Source organism: Trachemys scripta, chromosome 5, assembly GCF_013100865.1.
Source record: "Trachemys scripta elegans isolate TJP31775 chromosome 5, CAS_Tse_1.0, whole genome shotgun sequence".
Lineage (NCBI taxonomy): Eukaryota > Metazoa > Chordata > Testudines > Emydidae > Trachemys > Trachemys scripta.
The window spans coordinates 137,786,142-137,803,957 of record NC_048302.1 but is presented as its reverse complement, the minus strand read 5'-3'; the positions used below and the strand labels follow the sequence as shown (position 1 = coordinate 137,803,957).

The following is a 17,816-nucleotide window of genomic DNA, read 5'->3' as shown; positions in this document are numbered from 1 at the left end:
ACGCAGGGCAGACTACAGCAGTGTTTCAAATTGTCCCAAGCGTATGTACTGAGCTAGCCCCTGCCTGGCTGCGTCTCCCAGCGGTTTCAGTAGAAGTTTCAGATGCCCAAGCCCCTGCAGAATTGGGCCCTGACTCGGCTCAAAGGAGTCTTCTGTCTCTTGGCAGATTCAGAAGGGGGGCCCGACGCCACAGGAGATAGGCCTTTCCTCTCCAGATTATTCCGATCAAGCCCAGATTGGCGATGGCTGGAGGGTGCTGCCCTCTGGCTGTGTTGCATGGCCCCTTGTATGAAGGGTGTGGTGGATGTCAGGCCAGTTCCCAGTGGGAGAAGCATCCACGTGACCACCCTCACCACTGGCCATTCTCATTGACCACCTCAGCAGAGAGGCCAGGGGCCGAGTGGGGTGGGCCATGAAGACTGGATTCCCCCCAAGCCAAGGCAGAGACACGTTGGCAGGGCAGGGTTGGGAGAAGCTGGCTGTGCCGCTTCCGTTCTGTCCCTGCTCTGCAGATAAGCAGAGGTCTCCAGGGCTCTCATCACCTGGCCTCTTCCACCAGCTGGGGCCTCTCCCCCAGCAGCCAGCCAGGCTGTTATCCCACTGCAGTAGGATCAATGGCCCTACGCTCTGGATTACACCATTACGGGGCTTGCTGTGCAAGTGACAGCGCAGGTGGGTCCAGTCAAAGCCCCTCTTGGAGCTGGAGCCGAATCAGAACCATGGATCCATCGATCCTTGGACTTAGAGCAGTTTCAGCTCCTGAGGCTGGGGAGGGGCCTGCGCCAATGGCTGTCGGAGTTGATGGAAAATCTCCCGTTGACTTCAGTGGGCTGAGGATCAGGCCCCAGCTCCACAGCTGGCAACCTAAACTGGGCTGGCTGCAGGATCCCTGGGTGGGTTCTCTGGCCCGTGCTCTCAGGAAGGCAGACTAGAGGATCATGGATTCCAAGGCCAGGGCAATTGTGACCCTCCAGTCTGACCTCCTGGATAGCCCAGGCCAGAGACCTGCCCCACAATAATCCCTAGAGCCGAGCTTCCAGAAAACCAGCCCGTCTTGATGTAAAACTTGCCGGTGCTGGAGAATCCACCACGCCCCTGGGTAAGTTGTTCCAATGGTTAATTTCTCTCAGAATGGACCCAATGGTTTATGCTCAGAATGGACCCTTGACATCCGTGCAGTGGAGGGTGTGTCCAAGCAGCAAGTTCAGTTGAAATTCTGGAATCCTTCGCCTGAGTCCTGATAAAGAGAAGCGAGCGTAGCACAAAGGTGCGAGGAGCCAGCCTGCTCAGTTACGTCACCCTTTAGATATTTCCTGGTTTATTAACCTGCCAGGGATTTAAACGAGAATATATTACTTCCTGCAAAAGGATGGGGACTCCCTTTGCTGCCAGCACATGCCCAGAGCCAGCTCCCCTAGCGGCCAAGAGAGCTCTGCTCCTTGTGCTGGCTGGCATATCAACCCCCATGCATCCTTCCCTAGTGCAACTCGAACGTGGCACCACTAACGGAGCGATTGAGCTGGCAACAGCAGCTGTTCTCTCTTTGAGCTACAAGCAGCAAAATCCCGGACTGAGGACTTTTGATAAAATATTGTACCCGGCACTATTAATTTCCACAACGCTCTGCAAATCTACAGCTGCCTCCGCTGTCCTGAAGGGCTAAATAAGGCAAGATAAAATGTAGGGTGCTGGGGTGTGGGGGCAGGTCCATATAGAGGATAATAGCCTACTACTTCTGCTGCTCAGCTGAGCTGATGCCTTTAGCTCAAGTGATGGAATTCTGTGTTTTGGTGTGAAAGGGTCAGGGTTCAAACCCAGCTGGCTGCCTACTGTATGTCTTGGGAGGTTCACAGACGGTAACAGCTCAAGAGGGGAAGGTTGCTGTGGGGGTTATTGATAAGGGAGGAGGAATTGAGAAGCTGGATATGAGTCAGCAGTGTGCCCTTGCTGCCAAGAAGGCCAATGGCATATTGGGCTGCATTAGTAGGAGCATTGGCAGCAGATCGAGGGAAGTGATTACTCCCCTCTATTCGGCACTGGTGAGGCCACATCTGGAGTACTGCCTCCAGTTTTGGGCCCCCCACTACAGAAAGGATGTGGACAAATTGGAGAGAGTCCAGCAGAGGGCAACGAAAATGATCAGGGCGCTGGGGCACATAACTTACGAGGAGAGGCTGAGGGAACTGGGCTTGTTTAGTCTGCAGAAGAGAAGAGTGAGGGGGGATCTGATAGCTGCTTTCAACTACCTGAAGTGAGGTTCCAAAGAGGATGGTGCTCGGCTGTTCTCAGTGGTGGCAGATGACAGAACAAGAAGCAATGGTCTCAAGTTGCAGTGGGGGAGGTCTAGGTTGGATATTAGGAAAAACTATTTCACTAGGAGGGTGGTGAAGCACTGGAATGGGTTCCCTAGGGAGGTGGTGGAATGTCCTTCCTTAGAGGTTTTTAAGGCCCGGCTTGACAAAGCCCTGGCTGGGATGATTTAGTTGGGATTGGTCCTGCTTTGAGCAGGGGGTTGGACTAGATGACCTCCTGAGGTCCCTTCCAACCCTGATATTCTATGATTCTATGAATTGTTTGAGGTAAGTTGCTGTAGGTTGTTTCCAGTTAAGCAGCCCTCATCTCCTGCCTACTTCCAAGCAGGTAAAGAGCAGGGGGAGAGCCCCATGGGTTCAGGGAGTCCCCTAACTAATATGCAGAGTTTGTTGGTGTTTCTGTCCAGAAAGGGCTGCTCGTGTTTTACCCCTCGATTCACAGATTCCAAGGCTGACGGCCTAGTCTGACTTCCTACGTACCACAGGCTGGAGACCTGCCCTTCCTGCAGTCCTCCCTGCGGGCACTGCCTCTCGTGCAGTCTGCTGTTGCTGTGTGTCCCATTCCACCTGAGTCAGCAGCACCCCGCTGACTCAGCCGGCGGCTGGGTGGAAACGCTCTTGGCTCGTCAGGTGGCGGCTTTTTTGTGCCCCACCCACATGGGCTGCTGGGGCGGGTCCGTGAAACTGACCGGCCCGGCTACGCTGGCCAAGCTGAGCAATATGCAGAAAGCAAACTAGGGCACCAGTCTTGCAAACATGGGCATGACTCCAAGAGCTTTACGCAGCCCTGACGCGGCTGAAGCACGTGCCGAAGGTTTGCAGGATGGAGGCCTGGATTTTAAATGATTCTTTTCCCTGATGTTACTAATCTCCCAGTTATTATTAGTAACACCACTCGGAGACACGGAGCTTGTTTCCAGGCCGATGTTTAACCCGACAGTGCCCCCTTAATTCCCCGAGCTTCTTATCAGCCCCGCTGCAGCGTAAGGGGTGACTCATCCCAGCAGAGCTCGGACAGGCTGGCGGCTTCCCACCGACCCTGATGATAAAAAAAAAAAAACGCTGAGAAAATGAGGCTTGAAGAATTGCAGTGGACAAAACAGCTTTTCAAGCTCTGAGACTGAAATCCCCTGGCGCCCGCAACTGACGCTTGGCATCACGGCCGACGCTGCCTGCCAACGGAGCGATAACCATCTTGGCTGCAGAGAGAGAGAGAGGATGGGGAGCCAGGACATTTAAGGCCTGATCCAAAGCCTCGGGCAGTCAACGTGCAGCTCCACTGACTTCAGCGACCCTTGGATCAGCTCCTTACAACGGCTCAGCAAGCCAGGGCGTGTGGTGCCTCGGGCCGCTCTCAGCTGGGTGGCTCGGGAACAGCTGGCTCTGCACCTCTTCCCGGAGGGCAGCGCTTGCGTCTGCGAGTGATAAGGCGCTGCCGTTGTTCGCGGCACAAGCACCCAGTCCAATTTAGATCTACAGCGAGGAGAGCTGCAGAGGTTTCCGTTGAAACGGCCGGCTTCCAGCGCAGACGCAGCGCTGCATCATGCAGCTCCTCGCTGCAGTGTTTGACGGGCCGCGACGTCTCTGCCGTTCCCCGGCAGATCAAAATGGGCGGCTCTGCCCCGGCAATGCAGCAAAAGTGGGGTTGGCAGAGCTCTTGGGCAGGAGCTGATGGAGATGGACTGGGCTGCTTAAAACGGCCTCCCCCAGCCTCTCAAAGAGCGGAGGTAATAGCCGTGGGAGGCCCAGGCAAGTGTGTAGGCCAAAGCCAGCAGTGACTTAAATGGAGGTGTGAATTATATCTGACACCCAGATGCTCTCACGCTGAGCATGTGCCGTGACTGTGATCGCAGGCCGTGGTGGCATCTTGGTGAACTGGTGTGAATCCGGAGTAACTCGGGAGTGGCAGGTTGGGTTTACACGAGTGTGATGGGGATTTGGGTCTGACCCGATCAGAGGGAAAGGAATGTCACTTGGCATTCAGCGAGCGTAGCTCATGCGCTGAGGGAGTGAGAGCTGCTGCTTTCTCTGTGAGTCTCTCCCTGTACCAGACCTGGGGCTTAAATAATGAATCCCGAACACAGAATTTGGTGCTAAAATGCGCTGGACTCCACTCGGAACTCAAACTTACCTATGGCACGGGAGCGACAGCGTGATCCAGTCGACAGAGAGCCTGGGGTTTGTCCCTGGCTCTGCCATTGGTGCACTGACACTGCGGGAAACCGCCCCGTGCCTCAGTTTCCCCATTTGGAAGGTGGGGAATGGACTTACCCGCTTGTCTTTTTACAACCAGAGGAGAACTTGTTCACCCATCAGTGCCCACCACAGCCAGTCGTTTCCTCTTCAGCTAATGTGACATGCCCAGAGGCCACGGTGATGGGTGCCCATAAGGCGAGGGACGGGTAGTTAGTGTTAGACACGCTCTAGGATCCGTGATGCCCAAGCAGCCCCCTCGGATGCGGTTTTCCAAATCTGTCTCAACTCCTTGCTGCCATCTGCTGGCTCTGTAGAGGATTCATCTTCTCTCTCCCTGGTTTAGAGATGGCTTTCTCCTTACCCGCATTACGATATGCAGCAGGGCGGCTTTGACGCTGATTCTGTATAATCTCTCCTTTCCCTCGGAATAATTACCCGGCTTTGGACACATCCTATTAACGGGCCCGAAGCTGCTTGTCACATCCTCCGCGTCTGCTGCGTCTGCGAAACTCCATGTGAGTTCTGAGGGTCTGTGACCACTGCTGGACACCTCCCCTATATTCTGCGGGGTGGATCCCATTCAGTAGCCCCAAGGCTGCTAGCTGGGGGGAACTCTGGATCCCCTCTCTGTGGCGGTGCCTTTGCTTAGATCAGCGCATCGTCCGAGGCCAACGGGCTGCAAGCGGCTGGACACCAGCTCCCTGTGAGACACTGGAGACGGTTGGCGGCATTCTTGCCCCTGGACTTGCCAAACGGCGAGCGACGGGGCTGCCTGTCTGGTGGGGGTAGTAACCTCCCTGCCCGTGTCACGCGTGCAGGAATGCGGCTCTTCTGTAGGCTCGTTAGCAGCCCATGGAATTTGCAAAGATGAATTCCGTTAGCGGAGCGCAGCCTCCAAAATGCAGTTTATTTAGATCTACTGCCGGTTGCCCGGGGCCCCGGATCTGCGGTGGGGCAGAGGAGTGCTGACTTTCCTCCCCCATCCCACGGGAGCCATTCTTCAGGCCCCCCGCAGTGACTGGGGAGGGCTGGAGTCAGGGGATTCCCCAAGTAACATCACACTGAGCCTGCTGCCTTCACAGAACGCTGGGGTCTTGCCCCGCAGGCTGGAGCCCCCCCCCCCGAGCCATGGGGGAGGGTTGGGAGGCAGCATGGGGGGCTATGCTGCTGTGGCGCCTGGGAAGCGACGGAAGGTGGCTCTGGTTTGGGGGTCCCTGTGGCAAATACGCCGCCCGCTAGGGACGGCTCCTGAAGCAGAAAATAAGGCGGTGGAAGGAGACCGGCACGGTCCTTGCCCAAGCCTGTGTCCCAGCTAGGCCAGGCTCTGCTCTGAATGTGACTCCCTTTGCTGCAGCGTCAATGAGATCGGCCCCGAGGCGCCGGTCCAAGGTCCCCAAGGAACCTCTCCCGGGCTCGTGGCTTTACGGCACGAGGAGACCATGGCCCCCATTCAGCAAAGGATTTAAGCGCATGCTTAAAGTTAAGTACGTGCTTTGTGGAATCAGGGCTGGACAATTCTAAGGAGCCAGGTTGGAGGTTCCCTTGCAGAGGGTCCGATATGGAGCCATCCTTTACAAGCATCAGCCCTCGAATTAATATCCTGCCTACGTTAACATTACACTGCGCAGGAAATTTGTTTTCTCTGGCGCCTGCGAGCGAATGGAGTTAATGAACTGGAGATTAAGCCGAAGCGAGATGAGGGGGCCATTAGCAGCGATACGCAGAGCAGCCTGCCCCCTTGCTCGGCAGATGGAAGCAAAGATTGAGCAGCAGATCCACTGAAATGTGGTTTTTAATAAAACTTCAAAACTGCAATAAAAGCCCCAGGAAAACTGGAGTCCTGCAGCGGTTCGGAGCTGATACAGCAGCAGGGAAGTGACTGGCCGTCCTGCGACTCCTGGCACAGTTGGGAAGGAGGTTGGTGTGGGGAGCAGAGAATTGCGGGGTGGGTGGGAAGGTTCCCAGAAGCACAGAGATGGACCTAACTCAAACCAACCTGTCTGCTGACCAGTTTTGCCTTCTGAAGGTCAAAAATGGACCTTTCCTCCTAGAACAGCACCTCAGTGGCTGGGCTAGGAACTGGGACAGCCCCCAAAGTCCTCAGGCCCAGGAGACAAGCCAGTCACCCGAGGGATAATTTTACTTTTTGGGGTGTATTCTAAATACAGGGGAGACTGATTTAAATCCAGGTGCTTTAAATCGCCAATGGGAAAGCCTGGATTTAAATACTCGATTTTAATCAACTTTTCCATTGGTACTTCAGTTATTTTCTAAAGAAAGGTGCATTCTCATTGCTTGATACAACCATTAAAACATCTTCATTTACAACTAAAGAGAATCTTTACACTAGACTAAAAAGCAACAGAGGGTCCTGTGGCACCTTTGAGACTAACAGAAGTATTGGGAGCATAAGCTTTCGTGGGTAAGAACCTCACTTCTTCAGATGCAAGTCCTGAAGTGAGGTTCTTACCCACGAAAGCTTATGCTCCCAATACTTCTGTTAGTCTCAAAGGTGCCACAGGACCCTCTGTTGCTTTTTACAGATTCAGACTAACACGGCTACCCCTCTGATACTCTACACTAGACTAGTATATCTTTTTGCTACCTAGGAGGGTTCACTGTAACTAGTTAAGCAATGACTGTATTTAGCCTAATATTTTAGATTCGTAGTCATTCATTGTACATAGTACGTTAGAAAATGGCGAATGACATGTTGCTTATTTACTAGATAATTAACTTACTGGCCATGATTTGTGTCAAGCTGCATTGGGATGGTAATTGGACTTCAATTAAACACAGACCAGCCTATAAAATGTATTGTTACTAAACATAACAAGCCCTGAGTGCAGTACCTAAGCTATCATGCCATATTGGTAGAGCTTGACCTGAAAAGTTAGATGTTTTCCCCGATGCTTTATATAGAAAAGCACCTTTAACTCACAGTTTTTGATAGAGGCTCGTGGATTCAGCATTTATATTTTGTAGTTAAATATGTTAAGAAATTATAATAAACTTAGGCCCTTGACATATTTTGTGTTAAGTTCAGATTTCATTTTAAATAGGTGTATTTTTAAAAAGAAAAACTTCTTATAATTTGAATAACATAAAAAATATCCGATTTAAAGTAACCCCCCCGATTTTCCCCCTCCCCAAATCATTGGTTTTTATCCACCCTGCCTAAATGTGGGGTGGGGATGGAAGTAGCCAGTGTGTCCTGGGAGTTGGTGCCCCGTGAAAGGCTTAGTTGGCCAACCCAGTCAGGCTGTTTGGGGAATAAGGTCCCATTTGTCTGTTTGTTCAAACATGCATGTAAAAAATGCACGCTCAATTGCATGCCTAATGTGTGTGTGCAGCTACTCTGGAGATAACACCTAGCTCAGATCAGCTGTAGAGTTCAAAGCACCTGAGGTCAGTAGCATTATCCCCATTTTACAGATGGGGAAAGAGAGGCAAAGTGACTTGCCCAAGGTCAGCCAGCAAACCAGTGGCAGAGCCAGGAATAGAGCCCGGGTCTCCTAAGCTGTGGTCCAGTGTCCACACTGGCTCTCGATCGCAGGCTGAAATGACTTTTTCTTGTTATAAAAATTGAAAATGTTAAATTGGTCAAAATTGAAATCAAACAATTTGTTCCACCGGAAAACTCATTTTTTGGACTTTTAAAAATTGCCAGTGAAGTGAAACAGCCTCGAGAATGGAGCTTGTTCGTAACTGAACAAAAGGTTATGGCTAAGGCCCTACCAAATTCACATTCCATTTTGGTCAATTTCATGGTCATAGAATTTTAAAAATAGTAAATTTCATGATTTCAGCTATTTAAATCTGAAAGTTCACAGTGTTGTAACTGTAGGGGTCCTGACCCAACGCTGAAGGCAGCAGCGCAGAAGTAAGGGTGGCATGGTATGATATTGCCACCCTTACTTCTGTGCTGCTGTTGGTGGGGCTATGCCTTCAGCGCTGGGCACCCGGCCAACAGCCGCCGCTCTCTGGCCACCCAGCTCTGAAGGCAGCACGGAAGTAGGGGTGGCAGTACCGCGACCCCACTACAATAACATTGTGACACACACACCCACGACCCTCTTTTGGGTCGGGACCCCCAATTTGAGAAACGCTGCTCTCCCCCGTGAAATCTGCATAGTATAGGATAAAAGCACACAAAAGACCAGATTTCACGCGGGGAGAGACCGGATTCCACAGTCTATGACACTTTTTTCACGGCCGTGAATTTGGTAGGGTCCTAGTTATGGTGGTTCTTTCAAAAGTTTGCATCTGAACATTGACTTAATACAGCTTTGAAACTTTACTATGCAGAAGAAAAATGCTGCTTTGAACCATCTGAATTTAAATAAAACAAGCACAGAAACAATTTCCTTATCTTGTCAAATCTTTTTTTTTTTTTAACTTTCCCTTTATTTTTATAGAAGTTTGTTTAGCACAGTCCTGGGGTTTTTTGGTCTCTGCTGCTGCCTGATTGCGTACTTCTGGTTCCAAACGAGGTGTGTGGGTGACTGGTCAGTTCGTAACTCGGAGGTTCGCTGGAGTCATTATTTGCACAACTCTTATCATTCAGTTGTTCACATTGACACCAAGATCCTTTCACTGAGTTAATGCAGCTGATTTGGGCACGTAAGTCGTTCAGATCATTCCTTCCAGTGCACGTCGCCTTGCATTTATCAGCCTTGCATTTGATCTTCCGTTGCCTTTCACCAGGCCTGCTTTGGTCCTTAGTTTTCTCCGCCCTGTGTCCTAAATACGGCACGAAGTTTCAATGGTGAGATCATGAACCACTGGAGCAATTTCCCAAGGATCATGATGGATTCTCCATCACTTGCCATGTTTAAATCAGGATGGGATGTTTTTCCAAAATCTCAGCTCTAGGAATAATTGTGGGGCAGGTCTGTGGTCTGTGTTATACGGGAGGTCAAACTAAATGATCACAATGGTCCCATCTGCCTTGGAATCTGTGAATCTAAATAATATTGTGTCATTGGTGATTTTTGCCATCTTGCTGCCCACCCCATTTTCCACATAACTAATAGATCCTTTAAGCAAAATCCTAAATAATTATGAGCTGAGTGAACCTTGATCCAGCCTCTCTCGCAGAGCACAGTAATTTGTGAGCGAATGTGGGATTCTGTATAATTATTTTTTTTGTTGGCTAATTGGAAATGTTAATTAGAATAGGGTTTTAACAGTACTTTGTTACCTCTCTTTACATCTCTCCTTCTGTAATGTAATTAGCTTTTTAATTGGCTTCTTTGAATCATAGATGTGTAGGACTGGAAGGGACTTCACAAGGTCATCTCGTCCAGTCCCCTGCACTCAAGACAGGACTATAATAACGACACCATCCCGGATAAGGGTTTGTCTAACCTGTTCTTTAAAACTTCCAACGATGGAGATTCCACAACCTCCAGGGGTCAAGTATCAGAGGGTAGCCGGGTTAGTCTGTATCCACAAAAACAACAAGGAGTGTGGTGGCACCTTAAAGACTAACAGATTTATTTGGGCATAAGCTTTCGTGGGTAAAAACCTCACTTCTTCAGATGCACCAGACTCCTTGTTGTTTTTGTAGATACAGACTAACACGGCTCTCTTTATTCACCTCTGCTTCCAAATGCATTATTACTCATTTCGCCCTCACTCATCATTGGAGTTCTGTTGGCAGTGAAATTACATTCAGTATAATTAATTTATCAGAAAGCCATGCAGACTCTGCAATCGTGTTATCTTTCCTTTTTTTCCCCCTGACCTGGAATGTGACAGAAAGCTTGCAATTTAATATTAATTTGCAATTAGGGAAGTGAGAGGATGTGATCTTTGTCAGTTTTGTTAATTGGAAATGTTAATAGGGAAAAATCTGCGTAAAAGATGAGAATCTCCTCAAATACTCTCTGTCACTGAACTTTGTGACATTGCAGAATATTGTGTTTGTACCCTTTTGCTGTATGGTACAAGGAAGGTCTGGGGACATGTGTTGCGATTGTTTTGTATGTAAGGTTTGACATTCCTGGTATTTCTAACCATCCTTATTGATGGATAAATCTTGGGATGATTCAGACATGTGAAGTAGGAGCTGTTAAATGAAAGGCCGGATTCCTCAATCTTCACTAGAGATCTTGCCACCCAGGCATGGCTCTGATTCAGGCAGGGACGTAGGCGTGTGAGTAAGCCTCATTGACTTCAGTGGAACTATGCACGGGCTTAATGTTATAACCCATCCTGAAGTACCTTCCTGAATCGGGGCCGATTGCATTAAACAGGTGTTAATAAAAACTGTTGGAAACAGGCTCAGTAAAAAGCACACTCTCCCCACAAATCAGGTTTCACTTGCTCAATTTCCCAGGTGCCAGTGTAACACCAACAAACCCAGCGGCAGCAGGTGGGATCAAACCTGGGAGCTCTGAAGCCTTGTGTATGAACCTCAACTCAGTCTACTGCATGAGCTGAAAGACCCATGACTCTTAGCCAAGGCTGTAGCAGACTCATCAATCTCTATGGCGTAGGGGCCACTAGAGGGCGACGAGTTACACCAGCATGAAGGATGCTGGATTTAGAAGGCAGGACACCTGGGTTCTATTCTCTCCTGTGTGACCGTGGGCAAGTCACCCCTTCTCCTCCCACGTTTTGTCTCTTTAAACTGTAAGCGTTTGGGGGTAGGGGCTGTCTCCTGCTAGGTAAAGTGCACAGCACTGTGGGGCCCAACTTCTAGGCTCTGCTGATTCACAAATAATCAGAAACTCCTTGTCCGGAAAGCGACAGAAAGATGCATGTGAACGATACCAGCTGCGGTCTCACTGGCAGGCTCTATATCTCTCCCTCCTGGGAAGATACGATTTGCCCCCTGCATTTCCACGATCCAGGCCTAAGCTAGCGTAGCCGGGTATCCGTGAGCATCCGGTGAGCTCCATCCCTGTATTGCTCCATTCTGTCTTGCAGATCGCCACCATGGCACACCCATGCTGCTGGAGGGGGTCCGGTGCATCGGGGCGGAGCTGGAGTACGATTCGGAGCAGAGCGAGTGGCCCGGGTTCGACTAGCCGTTGAGGACCGCCTCCTCCTTTTAGGTTTTAAATTTAAGCTTGAAATGTAAGAAAAACAAATAGTTCACTGGCTGCAGGATTCTGAACGCTCTAGTTTTGTGGTCACCAATGGAGCTTGTCTTGTGAGGTCTGGGCGCTGTGCTTTCACCCCCCCTTCCCCTAATAGCAAACCAAACCGTAGGCCAGTCGTTGTAAAGGGTTTTGTGAAGAGCAGGTGGCGGCTTTTGACTCTGGCTCAGAGCTGAGAGCAAAGCCAGGGCCATCACGGATTGGGTCAGGGTTCTCATCATCTTTTCGGCCTTAAAACTAAACTCTGTGTGCGCGCGCACGGGGCTGTACATGCTGGCATGCAAGTGGATGCCCAACCTCCTGAGCAAGTGTCATCTACCGGGCATCTGTCATATCAGAATATTATTTCTTATCCTTAAATGTTGGTTATTTTTTCCTTCTCTTTAGTGATCTCATCGTCGCATGTGGCGTTGTCCAAAGTTTCTACAGCTGCCATTTAAAAACTGAGCAGCTGATGTTTTCTACTATCTCCAGTGGTGGGGTTGGTAAATACACCAGGTGGGGTGCGGTAGCTTCATCTGCTTTGACTGTTTAGTTTGGGTTTAGTCTCAGGAGTATTTCCAAAAACCAGGCATCTGTTGCCTTCCTGAGATTCAGGAGCAATCCCTTGTCGCAAGCCATACGGTGTCTTGTTCTCTCTTTCTGCTGCTGCTGCCATTTTCTTTTATTTTTCATGATCTTTCATGATGCGTGTTTAAACGCTTCGGGCTGGATTCTGATCCCAGTTGCAAATCTGGAATTAACTCCACTTTCCCCCAGTGTGTAACTCCAGATTGAGTCCATTGGCTTTTGGGGAGTTAACGCCAAGTTTACACCATTGCTGACTGAGAGCCGAATCTGTCTCGTAAGGGTGCATTCTGCCTTCAGCGGTGCAGATTTAACTCTCTCTAAAAGCAGTAGGGTTGTGTGTATATATCTGAAGGCAGAATTTTCCCTTTAGGTTGGGTTGTTTGAAGGCATTTAGGAGAGTTGGGGGCTCAGTTCCACTGGGAGTTGGTTGCTTCACCCTCATAGACACCTTTGAAAATCCCAGTCTGAATTTTCATTTCTTAAATGTTGTCTGGTGGTTTTTGTTTTTTAAGACACACGGTACAAGGACCAGGAATAGTGGTTCAGTTCTGAAAGCAACAGAAGGATTTATGTGCCTCTCTCTATATATGTGTATGTGTGGGTTTTTTAAGTACAAAAAATATCTATAAAGGAAAATAATAAACTTCAGTTGAAACAAAACAGAACTTGGTTTGTTTGGAGTAAAACTCTCTCCAGTGTTCGTTTGTCTTGGTGCTAATTCATGTTTGCACAGTGCTGGGCCTGTTTTCACTAACAGGCTATAGATTTTTCTCTCTATTGTATACTTGGGAAAGTCATTTTTTGTAACGTCTTGAAAATCTTTCTGTTCTAAGTTAGACTTCCTCATGCAGCGCAGCCTCCAGAGCTTCCCTTCGACTTCCTGGAGGTACGGATTATTAGTTAATGTTTGGCTCACCAGGGCGTCTTGGAGCCCCAGTCACGGACCCGGATCTCATTGTGCCAGGCGCTGGACAAGCACAGAAAAAAAAGGCATTCCCTACCCTAAAGAACTCAGTCTAAGTATAAGACAAGAGAGAGCTGATGGAGCCAGACAGAATGTGAGCACAAGGCTAGCAGGACGGACAGTGGTTGTGCAACATACCAGCTATGTCATGTGTTAAGGTTATTGTTGGCATCACAGCAAATGAGAGTTAAAGAGGGACTTCTTGGGGGAGGGGGCACTCGTGTTCCCGTTTTCAGAGATGCCGTTCACTTCAGACTCATTCGGAGAGTGAGTTGCTTGAGGGATAGTGGCCAGCTGCTCAGTTAGATACCACAGAGATGGGCTTGCTATGAAGATGCAATTCGACACGTAGTGCTGGAGAGGAGTGAACAGAACCTCATGGCTACATCCTCGTCACAGCAAACCCTTCCGCATGGGGCTCTCTCCGACCAGCACCACCCCGGCCCAAACAACCTCAGTGATCTGAAACTCCGATGAGCAATGTGTGCTGGCTGAGGACTTTCAAGTTTCTTTGCCTTCTCCAAGTGAAAACCCAAGGACCAGGCCCTTTCCCGCTGACCTTGTGGAGTAGGACCTCACCTGGTGGGAACCCGGGCCTGGAGAATGTGAAGAGCAGGGATTCCGTCACAGCCATGGAGAAGAATCTCGGGGGCGAGGTCAACCGCTTCTTCTTGTATAAGGTGGGTCGGTTGTTAGAACCTGAAATGTGCTCGCTCGGGGCTTTTAGCACGGCCACCCCAGGCTGTGACGGTTTGGGTAAGAAACCTGAGCTCAGAAGTACGGTGTGGCGCAGAAGGAGCATCTTTTAGCTTAGTCACGGCCATGTTAAAGTCCCAGGACCAATGAGGTTGGGTAGTTTAATGAAGGGGGCAGGGCTTGAAATGTGTCACGTCCCACCTGATCCTGTCCCTGGGCCGCAGAGACGCTTGTCTGCTTCCTCTGCTTTATGGCCAACTGACATGGCTGCCAAATGAGCATGACGTTCATCTCCGGTGCGGCTCTAGACACGTGCCGAGGATCAAGCTGTTTGTTATGCGATCTGCCTGGGCTTGTGCCCAACATGCCATAAAGCTTTTCCATTTAACGTGATCCGGGCTGTGTGGAAGGGGTATTCAAGGCACCTGCTTAGCGAGGACATGCCCTGGAACCGCTGTCCTTGGCCAGGAGCAAAGCTGGCATGGCGAGGGGATCCTAGGTTGAGATGAGACGTGATCTAGTTCCTGCGACCAGACTCGGAGCTGGCCACCCCCAAAGTGGCATGGACACATGTGCTGTGTGTTACGCTCCTGTGCCAAAAACACGTCTCGTCCAATCATGGACTAGAAACATCACCATGTGCCAGAGGTGAGCCAACCGCCACTAGTGGGCGCGAGCGTTCAGTGAGCAGCCTTGAGTTGGCAAACGGTCAGAAAACACGTGACCACCAAGTGCGGTCGAAGGGAATTAGGTTTGGTTGGCACCACTTTTCTAGCCGAAAAGGGAATAGAATTGAAAGGACAGGATGAGCCTTGAAATCAAAGCAGCACGAGTCCTACCGAGTGGCAGTGTGGGCTAGTGGGTAGGGGACAGGCCTAGACCTGGGGGACTTGGCTCTATTCCTGATGCTTTCCACACAGCCACTCGGTGTGTATCATGTCAATTTCGTCTGTAAGTTCTTGGAGACAGAGACTGTCTCGTCCAATGTGTGTGGACAGCGCCTAGCACAGTGGAGCCCCGATCTCAGTTCGGGCCCCACGGGGCTACTGTTCTGCACATAAATCCCATGTTTCGGGTTGAAGCTGAATTAGGTATTAAATACCATTGAGACCCCATCAGCGACCAGAGCTCCACGGCTCTGAGATCCTAGCCGGCTCCCCGTTGGATTGTCCAGCCAGCTGGTAACTTAGACCTGTGGTCCTAGGCACATGAGCCACCTGGAAAGAGGAAGAAAGATGGTGGAGCGTGGAATATGCTCCGGCACATAAATCACTATCAATCACTTCCCCTGCCCTCCTGGGAGCCTTCCAGACATTAACTGGGTAATTGCTTTCTGCTGCTACTCACTGGCCCTGTGTCTATGGATTGCAGGCATCATTGGAGACAGCAGGGTTTTCCTTTCCCTAAGGCAATTTGTGCAATGATTAAATCAGCTTGGAATGAAACCTAAAGGGGGGAGAACATAGCTCCCCCTTCGGCTAACTCCCCAAAGACCCTCACCGCACGGTGCCACGTGCTCCAGCGGCCCTGGCTAGTCCACACTGGGGAGCCGGGTTGTTGAATTAGAGTTAATGGCTTAGCAGCAGAGCGCATTGGCGCTTGATCAACCCATGCTGGTCCCATCAAGCCAATTAGAAGCTGCTATGTTTGTTTGACTTGACACATTTCAGACAAGGGGAGCAGAGAGCTCTTGGGATTCGGGCACCGCAGCCAGGTGGAGAAGACTCTCCACTCAATTGCTGCTTTGCTCTGGACTCCTGGTGTGACCTTGGGCAAGTCCTTTAACCGCTTTCGGTCTGGCCGCACTGCACTGTAAACCCAGGTCTGTGGGACCCGGGCGTGGGGACTCAGCGTTTCCAAGCCTACGCTTGAGCGTCCACCCTGGGCTTACAAGTGCTGGGCCCCAGTCTCACCGCTGTGCTAACACATCCATATGGTGCTACGCCGACCTTCTGATACTGCAAAATGGCTGGACTTGGGCCCGAATCACAACAGGACTCTGGTTCTGACCCACCCTCCCAGTAGGAGCTTGGACCTGGGTCCTAAGTGTGTGGCTGAGCTGAGTCAGTAACGTGTGTGTGGACAGAAGGGGGGTTGGACTCAAACCCGAGGCCACATCTGGGCTTAGTGTGCCATGTAGCCACACCCTGTGTTCCCCCAGGAGAGTCCATCTTTCACAGGTGTGTTGTGAGCGTAGACTGTAGACAAGAACTGGCCATCGCTTGCTAGGTACTGCTGACCTGGGCTGGATTCAAACTCCCAACCCGCTGCCGTGAGTTCTCATCAGCGCATATTGCTCGGGCATCGTAGGTGCCTTCGAGTCGCTCGCGGGATCCTGGATTCAACTCCCGTTGGCGTGTCAGACTAACGAAAGCTTCGCCTCTGACCAGAGCTTCAGCCCCACGTGCTGCGAGTTGAGTTCAAACCTGCTTCCCTGTGGCCAGTGGTTCTCAACCTCCTGCCTTGCTAGGACCTGCTGTGATAACTGGTTCTCCTATAGCCTACCGGTGAGCGCCACTGCAAGAACCAAGTGACAGGTCATAAAATGTCCCCAGATCCTGCTTCTCAGCCCATTTCCCATTGTGGGCCGCATCTGCAGCTCCCTGTGTGTTATGTGGGCCACATACTATCTGTATGGCCCTGAGGAGGTCACATGGGCCGCAGCTGTGTGCTGATTGGACCACGGGTTGAGAACCACTGACCTAGACCAATACACATCAATGGGAAAAGGTACAAAAGGAAGCCAGGAGAAGTGAATTAGGCCTGACACAAAGGCCCATTGATGTAACTCAAGGACTGTGTTAAGATTATGGCTCGTATGCAAGAGAGGTTGGGGGCCGGGAATCAGTGGAGCAAAATTGGTGTGTGGGAAATTAGGCCTAATTGCTGGACAAAATAATGAAGGGACGGGCTCTCCTGCCACCAGGTCCTTGTGACATCCTGAAAGGAACACATTTGTGGGAGAAAAATCAAGCAGCAGCTGTCTGACAACTGCTGGCCAGGAGATGGGTGGACAGGAAGGCGTGAGCTTTACTCTCATGGCAGCATGGTCAGGATCCGCTGATTCACCATTGGGTTGTCGTTGTCCCGACCAGACGGGACCAAGTGCAGGACCCAGAGGGCATCACCACCTCCACTGGCTCTGGCTAAATCCCAGACACCACCTGGGATGTCAGACTTTGTCAAACCCCTTCCTCTCATCTCCCGGGTGTGTGTTTTCCTGTTGCCTTCTGTCTAATCAGAGCTTGGCTTAGCCGGCCAAGACCATATTGTGCAACGTCGCTGTGAGCCTGTGACCAGAAAGGCAGTAAAAGCAGTTCCCTAACTAACCTGATGCTGGGACAAGTTGGCCAGGGCTCGCAGTGGCTGATCAGGCCATGGGCTGGGCCTGGGCTGTGCAGGCCGTGAGCTCGCCAGTGAAAGGCAGCCCCGGAGCCAGAAGCCGTGTTGTGTCTCCGCTGTTCTTGTCTCTCCCTCTCCCTCTCTTGTCTTTTAGCAAATCGGCTTGGTCTTTAACAACCACCACAACAGTGACCGCTCCAGCCCACCTCAACGAACATCCTCTCTGTTCCCCAAACGGAGGGATAGCAGCGTCTTTGGTCCCACCTAGGAGACTGTCAGACAAGGGGCTGAGGTCTCCGTACACCCCACCCCGAACCTTGTTTAAAACTTTAGTGCCAAGATCCTTTGGGCCCATGTATTCCAACTTAAAACAACAGGCCTCCACTCCCTCCCCCACATGAGCCCTCTCTCCTTCGCCTGGGCCCCGCTTCCCCTTCGGCAGCATGGGCAGAGTGGGGTGGGTGTGATTCCTTCACACCTGCTGGTGACCTCCATGTTAAGAACACCTGCTCCGGGTTGAAGACGGCAGCTTAGTTCTTCTATCAGAGCACAAGGGTGAAAGCAGACCTGCTCTCACCGCTGCTTTCACTCCGTTCCCCACCTCAAAAGCATTCCCCCGCCCCTGGC

General features: G+C 50.8%; 1 protein-coding gene across 2 annotated transcripts in view; it reads left to right on the top strand.

Moving 5' to 3' along the window:
* The window catches only part of C5H20orf27 (chromosome 5 C20orf27 homolog), a 156,715-nt gene extending 143,858 nt beyond the window's left edge, over positions 1 to 12,857 (top strand). The window contains exon 5 of one of the 2 annotated variants that reach the window (XM_034771760.1): positions 11,445 to 12,857. In XM_034771760.1, coding sequence (XP_034627651.1) covers positions 11,445 to 11,545 — 101 coding nt within the window. In that variant the 3' untranslated portion in view covers positions 11,546 to 12,857. The remainder of the gene's footprint in view (positions 1 to 11,444) is intronic. The other variant, XM_034771761.1, reaches the window with a different exon arrangement.
* The last annotated feature ends 4,959 nt before the right edge of the window (positions 12,858 to 17,816 follow it).